General features: G+C 33.6%; 1 protein-coding gene across 1 annotated transcript; it reads right to left on the bottom strand.

The window, feature by feature from the left end:
- Window positions 1–9291: 9291 nt before the first annotated feature.
- LOC118038165 (probable glutathione S-transferase parA) lies at window positions 9292–10574 on the bottom strand. The gene is made up of 2 exons (XM_035044478.2): window positions 10044–10574; window positions 9292–9842 (listed from the first exon to the last, which is right to left on the bottom strand). The coding sequence occupies exons 1-2, from the start codon at window positions 10353–10355 to the stop codon at window positions 9495–9497; spliced, it is 660 nt and encodes a 219-aa protein (XP_034900369.1). The 5' UTR covers window positions 10356–10574; the 3' UTR covers window positions 9292–9494.
- Window positions 10575–11752: the final 1178 nt, after the last annotated feature.

Here is an 11752-nt window from a genome sequence, read left to right as displayed (position 1 = left end):
ATTTATAGTATTCATGTGAAAGTCTACTGTTACTATCTAACTTTGAACTGTTACTATCCAATTTCCAATTGTTACTGTCTGACTTTGAACTGTTACTGTATGAACACTCATCAGATTTTTAACTATATCTAAAGTTTTAAAACTCCATTTTAAGTGAGATTAATCTCGTTAGAAAGCTAAGACACGAGGCTACTAGTTCTCTAAAGGGAGGAGAACCCAGTTTTGCCACTAAGATAGTCAAAATTGTTCATTTACTAATTAGTCTTATTGCCCTACATAATCAGTCACGACTCAATCTCAGTTAGTAACCCATAACTGGAGTTCTACATCTCAAAATTGAGTAAGACCAATTTCCTTGGTTTGCAACATTTAAATCTACAATTTCTATGAGGAACCCGATCCTAATCCCCTGATCCTCCTACCCGAAATCTCATCGAAAGTTAGGACACAAGTCTGTCCAGATTCATCTCCCCCTCCCCTTCACACAATACTTTCATAAACTACATACCACACACATGAATTAACTTAATCTCAACAATAAGTACTTTTTCCCCAATTTATGTCTAAGAACCCTAACCTATGATTCAATATCAAGGCACCAATTCTTTATCGAATTTAAAAATGAATTTTTTTTTAAGATTATGTTTAGAATACCTTACCCGATACAAATTAAGATTTTGATCTTCAACTAGTTGAAGATTTTTAACTCCCTCCTTTCTTTTCTTCTTGTTCAATTTCTTGATAATCATTTGCTCTCAAGTGTTTATCCCATCTATAAGCTCTTAATCTTGGATGGGTTCTTGAAATTTTAGTGTTTCTCTCTTGATTTCTCAAGAATGGGTATAAAACTCCCTATCTTCTCTCCTTATGGTTCCTACAGATTGTTTTTTTGGTGAGGAGAGAGTATTTATACTCTATATTTTCCATTATTTGCATTTAGGCCCCCTTTTTTTCCTTTAAATGTATTATTCTCTTCAATTAAATCCAACCCTCAACAATATCGGGTTTATTATAATGTCTCGAATTATTTCGCCTGGAAATTTATATTTAAAAATTTCTAAATTTTTGTTTTTATTTATTTATCATATATATATTTTTTCTTTTCCCGGGGTTTACAGAACATTTAGTGGAAAACAAGAGAATCCTGCCGCGAAAAGGATTCCAGCCCGAGTTTTTCAGGTCTTGATTCAAGGGACCGGATTTAAATGTTTTAAGGATTTATCATATTAATTAAAGACAAATTTTAAACTTTGGAAAGTAAATCAGTTTCGTTTGAGGAATTAAAAAAAAAAGGACTAGATTAGAAAATGTCACAATAATATATGTTACTTGGCAACGTAAAACAACCCCATAGGATTTAATTAGCAAGGTGTTGTTCATTGTCATTTTGAGAACAACCCCTCCCCCATCTAATTTCTTTCCTTTTTTTTTTTCTCTCTGCACAAACCTTCCCATCTGATTTCTTTCCTTTTTCTCTCCAAATTCATGCGGGTTTTCTTTTTCATCACGCTTGATTTTTGGAGCTGCAAACCACCTTTTTTTCCTGCCTCATATCAAAGAAAACAGTTGGCCCCATGTTGCCAGCTGTGGGAGGGCAGAAAGGAGTTGCACCACCCTTTAATCATGGGAAAATAACCACTAGAATCATTAGAATATCAATCAAAATAATATGTTTTCCTAATTTGTTTGAGCTTATTGTAACCTTGAATGGTATCCTAGATTAGTGTAGTTTGTTTCCTAAATGGAGCTTCATATAGGTTATATGTAAGCCTTCTCTACTAACCTAAAGGGCACACAAAAAAAGTGAGGAAATGGAGAGAGTAGAAAAACAAAAAAAGAATAGAAAGCGAGAGGAGAGAACAACGCAGATAACAGGGGAGAACAGAGGAAGTTTTCTGTCATCCTTTTGTTACTGTGACAACCTTCATTGAACAGGGAAAGAGAAAGAAAAAGGGAAATAGAACATGGGAGAAAAAGAAAAGAGAGAGGGGTAGGCAATACAGGGAGAGAAAGAAAAGGGGCAGGGAAATGAAAAGAAGAGAAAGAGATAGAAGAGAACAACGCAGATAACAGGGGAGAAGAGAGTGAGCTTTTCTTTCATCCTTTCATCACTGTGAAAGAAAGGAAAAGGAAAACAGGACAAAGGAGAAGGAGAGAAGAGAAATGGAAGCAAAATAAAGAACAAAAACATAGGAGAACGCCAGACGAACTCAGATAGTGAAGGACTGAAAGAGCCAGGGTCGCCAGCAGACCAAGTAAGTCGTGTCCCTTCTCTCCCAGTTTTTGCATTTTGCATGTTAAAAGATTTGCACTATATGGAGGTAAATTTAATTACCTCCGCACTGTGTAATGCATGCGTGAATAATTCACGCATGCAACCTGCAATAGTGCCCGGCCAGGTCACTAGTTTGAACTAGTGACCCGGCTAGGCCTACTAGGTTCAACCCAGCCACATGGGCCGAGTAGGACCCAGCCTCCTAAAAAAATGATTAATATCATTGTTTTTCTTGTGGTTTTTGTATTTTTACGTTGTAAAAATACAAAACTCATATTTAGAATACCCGGTTTTCGACGCAATATGGCAAATATACATATATATCAAAAACAATCTTTTCATGCATACAGCCAATACCCTAACATATTTTGAATTTCCTCTAAAAAAAACAAATATTCAAAGTTTAAAAGAAAATGTTTTAGCATGGATTTCTTAAACACAAAAAAAAAAATATATATATATATTCTTACATTCATTTTACAACATGTTTGTAAAGCTCCAAAGGGTGTTGACCAATATTTCAAAAAATACAAAAATTTTGTTTTGGGGAGAATTCATCAATTATTCACCATTAATGTTTGGATAAAAAAATCTCAAAGGGATATGAATATCCAAAATATTATTAGGAATAACTTGTTATTATTCGTTGTCAATGATAAAAAAAAAAAAAAAAAAACCCCAAGTGGTTAATATCCAAAATATTTTTCTATGAATAATAAGTCATCACACATCCTTGAAAGAAGCCTCGATTATAATTGACGGCATTTTAATTTTTTATTTCATGATTTACAAGCAGTGAAAGTATGAAACACTAAGGCAAGAGGCTTTTAAAGCGCCCTTAATTTCCTTAACTTTCTAAATCTTTGTTCTTTTTCCTTACGATTTACGAGTCGCGAACACTTGAAATACTAAGGGAAAAATGAGCTCCTAAGCACATTGAATCTCCTTAGATTTCTATCTTAATTGTCTTTTAATTCATAGGTTATAAATTTATTTCAAATCAAACACAGATTTTAAAAGGTCTGCATCGGTTCTTCTTGGCACTCTATAGACATATCTAAAGGTATGATCAATACTGGCCAAGGGTTCTTGCTTTTATACTTTGAATCCAGGCTCATTCATTGATGCAACCATATTATTCGATAGTTTCACCCACATTTAACTAATTTTTTGCATATGTTTTATATATAAAATGCCTTGATATTCTTTATTTTATGTTTTGAAGGCACTTTTGGATGAAAGATGCAAAAAATGAGTAAATTGGAGGTAATTGGCATATTTGACCTTCAGTCGATGTTTTGTGCAGAGCGTGAGCTCTAAAGGTCGAAATGAAATGATTCTAGTGGCATTAAAAAGCTAACATCCATACCTTTCTGGAAATCTAAGGCAAGACAATAAAATAAGGAAGAGCATGGAAATCGCAGCTTTCAAAGTCAAATCTCGCAATCTGCTAGTGTTGACTTTCGGTCATTCCGACTTGAATATCTAGAGTTACAGAAGTTCAATTTATGAAAACTCAATTTTTTTGGATTCCTGACTAAAATAAATCTAAACGCTCCAAATTTCAACCAAAAGAGATGTCATATGAGGGAGATATGATTTTTCAAAGATGACAACTGAATTCTGCCAACAAACAGGTTTCGTGAAGAAACAAGTCCAAATTACATTCCGAAACATCTAAACCGACATCCAAGTTTTTATTTCAGCAATTTAGCTCCTCTAAGTCAAAGCTTAAAGATTTCATGCAAGACTATTTTTTCTTTTTTAGGAAAATAGTTATTGAAGTACTTAAATGTAAACAGTCTACTTAAAAGAGGACTGTTTTGTAAAATAGAGACTAGGGTTTCATAAGATATAAAAAGAATGAGAGAAGAGAAGGGGGGTAGCCACCCAAGAGGATAAAAACGCCCCCCTACTCTAATGAACCCGAAATCATGCATTCTTTCATCTTTTTGATTAGTTATTCAACAAACATGCAAGGCTAAACTTTTTTTCTTGGTTACATGGACACGAAAACCTTCGGATTTTAAGAACTGTGAGATTTATTTTGCATTTTCTTTTCAATTTATATGATGAATATGTTTGTTCTCTTATGCTTATTTTCCTTATGATTATTTATTTTAATTGCTAGAGGGGACTCTAAGTTTTTATTGTAGACAATCTATTGCTAAGTTTGATATCAAAACCGGAGTTGTGGTATATGAACTTGTGAAGCAACTGAGTTTAATAATTGTGACGGATCTATGTTATTAATCTTAGGAGAACATTCGATCAAATCAAACATAAACTGCGGGCAGTTATGTTTTCTTGATTAATAAACTTATCTAGTTCTTAAGGCTGCCATTGAATTAAATTACTAGTGCGGACACTGTGGTTGTTTGATGGTTAGGGTTAGTTATATGGCGGATCCTTTAACTAACCAATGTTAAGAAGAGATAAATATTCAAAATATAAATTGATGTTTCGTTTCCAAGATCAGTTCTGATTTCTATAGATGGATGTGTGCTTGCGACCAAGGTTTGTTCTCTTGATAATTTTCTGATTTTATTAAATTTTGTTTGATAGTTTTTTGTTTTCTTTTGCTTTAGCCTAGATAACGTCCAAACCCCCCCCCCAAATTGCATATCTTCTAGCATAAAAATCTGACTTAAACCTTCCTCGTGGGATCGACCCCTTGCTTGCTCTATATTATCTTGTGTGTTGTGTTTGAAGCTAGGATAATTAATTTGTGCGACTGCGACATCGCAACATTCATCATAGCAAACGTATCCTAGAAAAATTCATTAGAGAACACCAACACCATAGCAAGGCAAACCAAACACCAGGCAGCTTACCTTCAGTAAAGCGTACTAGGGGTGTTAATACATTTCATTTACACAACCAGTCCCTTGCCTTAAAATCTCTAAAAAACCAGTTAGGTTTCCTAGTGACCATAATACTAAGTGGTGACTCTCTTATTCACAAAAAAAAGACCCCAAAATCAATTCATCATTCTAGGAAGGGTCGCCACGACACCGCGCACCGCCGTGAGGGTACGACAAGGGTTATCAAGTTTCCTTATAAATATAATATTATGCTTTATATTTTCTAAACAAAAAAATATATAAGTTATAGCCTACATCGAAACACTTGAAACTATAAAAGAAAGAGCTAACATTCAAAGACATATAAATCACTCTCTCTGGTTTAAAGAGATTTCTCACTAGTAATTCATGTGGGTTATTGTTAAAGGTTGAACACTTGAACAACTTATGATTTATGAAAACTTAACCTTGAAAAAGTTTACAAACCTAAAAAAAGTTTTGATTTTTTTGGTAATCTTCACTCACCCTAAATTTGATTTAACAGAATCCTAGAAACTCCTAAAAAAATTTATATTTAACATTTTTATTGTGTTAATATGTTTTAAGAAACTAAGCAGGGATAACCATAGACTTGTCATTTCTCTTTACCATTGCTAAGAAGGTTTCTACATACCTGTGAAAAGGGACATCATGAAATGGAGTTTTTAGCAAGCTTTTTCTTATGCATGTTAATTTAGGGGGTCTTAAGTGGCTTTGACATTACTAAATTCATGGAAATAGACATTTGCTCATGCTTGAACCCACTATAAAAATTCATAAATACTTTATTTGACCATAAATGGATAATCCTCACTCTTTTCTTGGCATCCCCTAGTACCTTGTGGATATGGCTAAGTACGAAAGGTCTTAAAGCAATGATTTTACTCTCAGCCAAGGTCAATGCTATTTTGCGGAAACCTAGAACAAATCAAGTTCCTAAACACCTAATAAAAGAGAAAGGTTGCTTTATATAGGAGGATTTACTTTCTTTCTTTCCCTATGTAACAGAGTAGTAAACTCTAGAGTTTATGTCAATAAACCCTTAAAATTGGCAAGTTTGAATTTGTGAGGAAGCAAACAATACATAAACCTCTTGCTAAGGCCAAAACATAAATTGTAATGGTTTGTATCTCTTACCTAAGTAAGAAAGCATCACTAGACTTTGACTAAAAGAGGAATATGTCTCTTAATAGTTCCTTGTTTGGCTTGGTTAGAACTTGAGATAGTTGAATCATGTTTAACATATTTTGGTATTTCTGTTATTCACCAAAGAGCTCTTTCATTTTATCCAACCAATTGATGTAGTTTACAATGGCAATACTTAAAATTCAAAAGGGAAGAGGCCATCTTCTTCATAGGTAATTTTCACCTGGTACAACTCTAGGAATTACCTAGACATTCCTTTTAATGCATTACTTATAATTGCCTAACTGATATTAACTGATATTGGAAATGCAGTATGTGCAGTTTTGAAGGTGAAAGAGAAGGTTGATTTCAGTTAAAATAGGTTGCTTGAAGAGGTTATTAAAAAAGGCTTAAGGTTTTTAAAAAAAATTATGGGTCTATGTTAAAGAAATATTGAGGATTTTAGAAAGGCTTTAGATTTTTAAGAAATTTAAGGGTTTTGATAAAGAACTAATATTAATTACATAGTAACATTGGAATTCATGGAATCCTAAATGTCTCTTCTAAAATAGCATAGTATGCATGATTTAATTGACTAATATGTTAGACAGAAAAGTATGGTTAACATTCTGACACATCATTAATGGTTGATTTATTTGATCGATTTCAGTAGTAAAATGATGAGGAATATTCCTTCATTTATTTTAAAATAAAGAAGTATGTAGGGTATTATTTATATTTAAAATAAACATACACATGATAACTAAATAAAAATAGTTGTTTTTCATTATCAAGTAGAGAAAAGAATCCTAAAATTAATCATTAATAGTAAGATCAACCATGAATAAGAAAACATATATTTGAGTAGGTTAAAATGAAATTAATCCTAATGTCTATCTTGATGAATGAAATGCTATCTGTCTTTAGCGATATATATATATATATATATATATAAACACGCGCGCGCGCACTTGGTGGTATTGGTTCATGATTTGGATTCTGGATCTTCTCATTTGACGACTGGTCTAATGATGCACAGGAAAATCCGAACATTTCAAAAAGAAATGGTAGGAGAAATCGACTAATCATATAGCAGAACACAAGGAAATTCTACAATTCTATTCTTGAAGCAGTTTGACCATTCTGATGCAATCAATGACAACAAAACCGAAGAACCTTGAAGTAGAAGGGAAACTGAAAATTCCCACCTAGGACTCAAGTTCTGCTATAAATTCTAGTTTTCGTCTCAGTCCCACATCGCCAAGTGAAAATAGAAACAAATTACGGAGTAAAATCTTTTTTTCATGTGTATCAAATGGCTAGTGTAGTAGTTTTTTTGGATTTTAAGGTTAGTCCTTTGCAACAAGCGTCAGGATAGCTTTGGAAGAGAAGGGAATAAAGTATGGATCAAGGAAAAAGGACTTGAGCAACAAGACATCTCTTCTTCTCTCGATGAACCCGGTTCATCAGCAAATCCCAGTCTTGATCCATAATGGAAAAAGACCCATATGCGAATCAATGATCATAGTTTAATATACTGATGAGGCTTGGATCCATATATCCGCATCATTGCTTTCTGATCCTTACCGACATGCCAGGTTTTGGGCTGACTGTATTGACATGAAGGTAAGCTTCTAGAACTGAGTTTTTTTCTTATTATGATTAAAAAATATGTTTTGTTCAATCTATCTTTGTTGCCTTGCAAATTGCTTTCTTGCAGATTTATCCTTTTGAACAGAATTCTCTATGGGCGTCTAAAGGTGAAGTGAAAGAATTATCAAAGAAGAACTTTATTGACTACTTCAAAATCTTGGAAGGAGAACCTGGAGACAAGATATACTTGCCGCTTATTCCGTCCCACCGCTTCTTTTACAGTTTTGAGACCCTTGAAAACTTAAGCATGGTAATAAATTTTAGAAAATAATATAAATTATATTTTAAAATTTTATTTAATAATTTAAATTTTTAAATTAAAATAATTTTTTAACATGGTATAAGAGTTTTGATGGTTTAAATGATCACGAGTTTAAATCTTATCATCCTTATTTATTTGACAAAAATTAAGTACAAAGTAATGTAAGTCTGTACAAGTTTTAAACCATGAGCTTTTATTTAAAAAAAATATATTACAAAATAATATAAAATATATCTAATAACTCAAGTTATTGAATTAAAATAATTTTTTTATAACTGGAGTGTCTAGGACAGAGGTGCTGAGAGTTGCCTTGGAAAAGGAGAGTGTCCGTAAGTGATCAGCAAAAGGCTTGTGAAGTCATTTTGCAGATAAAAACATGAACTGGGGGTCGAATAAATATGTAGCAGTGCAAAAGAAGCTAGATAATATTGTGCATTTTGTGTTTATTAACTTGTCGTGGAACTGTAATCGGTTGGTTTTTTCAGCCTGATGAAAATAATAGGGTTCTTAGAGGATAACGTTTACGGGATGAAAATCACCAGGTGTCCCTCTATGTGTTGACTTTAAGCTTGAAGCCTGAGTTTGTGGGACCTGTGTGTTGTGAAAAGGAAGGCGTGGGCAAGGGCTTGTTTGGTATGAGATAGAGAAGAAAAGAGCTGTTGGTTTTGTGATTGAAGGATGGGAACGTTGGTTTGAAGCAATTTTATGTTTGAATAGCCTTGTTTTACGTAAACATGGACGGCAACCCACAGACGAAGAAAAGGAAGACGGCTAATCCAGTTGTATTCTCGTGCGAGAATTTGAAGCTTCACCATATCTTCAGCAAAAATCAAACCTGGCATCAATTACTTTCATGTCTGTAGAGGACCCAGAAAATCATGTCACCAATTCAGCCAAGATAATAATAAAAAAAAACAAAAAATAATAAAAACACCCTGCAACAGATCACAGCGACAGCCATGGCAAATTATGCACTCCCTAACATTTCTCAATTATCACACGCTCTTTTGTCGCGAAGCACCATCATCAACCAATAAATTCCCTTGTGGGAAATGAAAATTTCTCCATTTCTCAATTTACTCTTTATTTATTTATGGAATAGGTAGAAGAGGACATGATATTACATCACAAAAGAATTCCCTTGTGGGAAATGAAAATTGTTGTATTACGTAGTAAAGAAAAGTAAAATCCCAATAAATTTAGTCAAGGCCGGGCAACCCATGTACGGAGAAACAGGGTAACGAAGACAAGCTGAAGGTGATCAAGAGAAAATCAAACACAAAAAGAGTAACATGAAGCCTTATTGTGTAGTAGATTTGCGTGCGATGTAATAAGTTCATTCAATCCCAAGCTTCTTCCTGTTCTCCACGACAAACTCGTAGGCTTTGTATGGGTCAGGCAGGTTCTTGGACACACTTTCCTTTTGCAAACATCTCTTACCCCATTCAACAAGCTTGGGGCACTCTCTAGCAAATCTGAAGTTCCCAAACGTCTCATAAGTATGGAAGTACCCATAGAAAGGAACAAGGGCAACATCAACAAAGCCAAAGCCTTCTCCTCCAAAATAGGGCTTGTTTCCAAGCTCTCCTTCTATTACTTTGAAGAACTCGATGAGGTCCTCCGCGGCTGCTTTTTTGTTATCACTGCTTGGTGACCATACCAACCGTCTAATAAGGCTATAAATCTGCATTATATGATCACAGTTTTTCAAATCATAGAAGTTGATTTTGAAGATATATATATATATATATATATATATATATATATATGATGCTATAAGATGGATCAACTGATTATGATATGGCACAAATGATCTTTTAACATAGAAATTAGCAGCAGCAGCAGCAAAGAGGGGTGGGGGGTGTGGAACAAGATGATTCAGTACCTTTTTGTCAATTAAGTGAACCCAAAACCTTGCTCGAGTTCTCTCCTGAACATCTGAAGGCAGCAAAGGAGACCTGTCATTCCAGACCTCGTCAATGTACTCAACTATGATCATCGATTCACATATGGGCTTACCATTGTGGATCAAAACGGGGATTCGCTTATGGACGGGGTTCATCTCTAGAAGCAGAGGGCTCTTGTGTGGCAAATTCTCTTCCATGGACTCATACTCGATTCCTTTCTCAGCCAATGCTATTCTCACTTTCATTGCAGCAGGACTAGCCCACGAATCTAGTAGTTTTATTCCTGCCATTAATAAACAGCTACCTTCAAAAATATGGAAATTCAGATGGCTTGTTGCTTTCGTGTTGTTGTAAATATTTTCTGTTAGTGCATGATATTGAGGGCAAAAGCAAGTGTTAATTAATTAATTAATTAATTAATTAATATATATATATATGTATGTATATCTAGAAACATTCAAGCTGTCCTATTGAATGTTTCTTGCATAAAAGATTTCCACAATTTCGAGATCACAGTGAGATTGTCATTGGTTGCATCATTCGGTGTTGTTTTTACAGGTCTTAATTTTAACGTTCTGGTCAAAGTTTTGCTAAGTCTAATGTACGTGCAGATGTAGACGCGGCTTGTAATGTCTCTCGCCATACTTTGAAAAGGAAGAAACAAAGGAAAAGGGTAAAGAAATCAAGTTTTGTGCATAAAAGTCACCAAGGATCAGCTATGGCCAAACAGAGTTTAACATTTAGGCAGCATGTAGCTCAAACTAGTACTCTTATCAAAGCAATGATCCAGAGGTGATCTTGGAGATTTTAGAGGTGCTCTGGCACTGCAAAGCACAATATTAACCATATATATAATGCCGTCCCACTCATCGAAGGGAGAGCTATACGAAGAAAGAATGAAACCAAGGAAGAATGTTGGTTTGTATGGAATATCTTAAAACTGAAGTTTTTACATTAATGGTTGAAATCCAAGATTTAAGCGCAGAGAATAGGAATTTGGTTCATGAAATTACAGATTTGAAGAAAACATTTGCAGATAGTTTATTGCAAGTAGGAGTGGCACAATTTACTAACCCGATGGATACCAACCCGACCCGACCTAAATGTATGGGTATTTTTTTAGCCTAAAGGATAATAAGTAGAATATGGATATTTTCAAACCAATCTGAAACCGCCCAAACCCAATATATAAATATATTTGTAGAATATTTATATTTTTTTTAATATAACATGATATATATATATATATATAGCCCTTAATATTAATATAAAACACACACACACACACACACACACATATATATATATATATGAATGATATTTATCATTTTATCATTTAATATACATATAAATACTTCAAATATTTATTAAATATTTTATTTTTTATTGATTAATAAATAATAGTAGATAATGGATACCTATGGAATACCTGAAACCTGATGAATAGTTTATAAATATCTAAATTTTTCTCACGATAAATAATGAATAGTGTATAAAAAAACAAAAACTTTGACTCATATGTAGCTTTACCATCCCTAATGGATAGTTTATAAATATCTAAATTTTTTACACGATAAATAATGGATAGAGTATAAAAAAATAAATAAAAAACAACATTGACCCTGATGTAGCTTTACCATCTCTAATGACAAGCGAAAAGGGAGCAAAATCTTTTGAAGCTTGATGT

Source organism: Populus alba, chromosome 1 (assembly GCF_005239225.2).
Source record: "Populus alba chromosome 1, ASM523922v2, whole genome shotgun sequence".
NCBI classification, from domain to species: Eukaryota; Viridiplantae; Streptophyta; class Magnoliopsida; order Malpighiales; family Salicaceae; genus Populus; species Populus alba.
Note: the sequence above shows the minus strand (reverse complement) of the source record. Positions and strands in the feature narration are given on the sequence as shown.

Excerpts from the sequence above, each read along its gene's own strand:
- LOC118038165 (XM_035044478.2), bottom strand. The coding sequence starts at position 10,355 with ATGGCAGGAATAAAACTACTAGATTCGTGGGCTAGTCCTGCTGCAATG. Across the intron at positions 9,843-10,043 it reads TTCACTTAATTGACAAAAAG|ATTTATAGCCTTATTAGACG; the intron begins GTACTGAATCAT and ends CATATAATGCAG.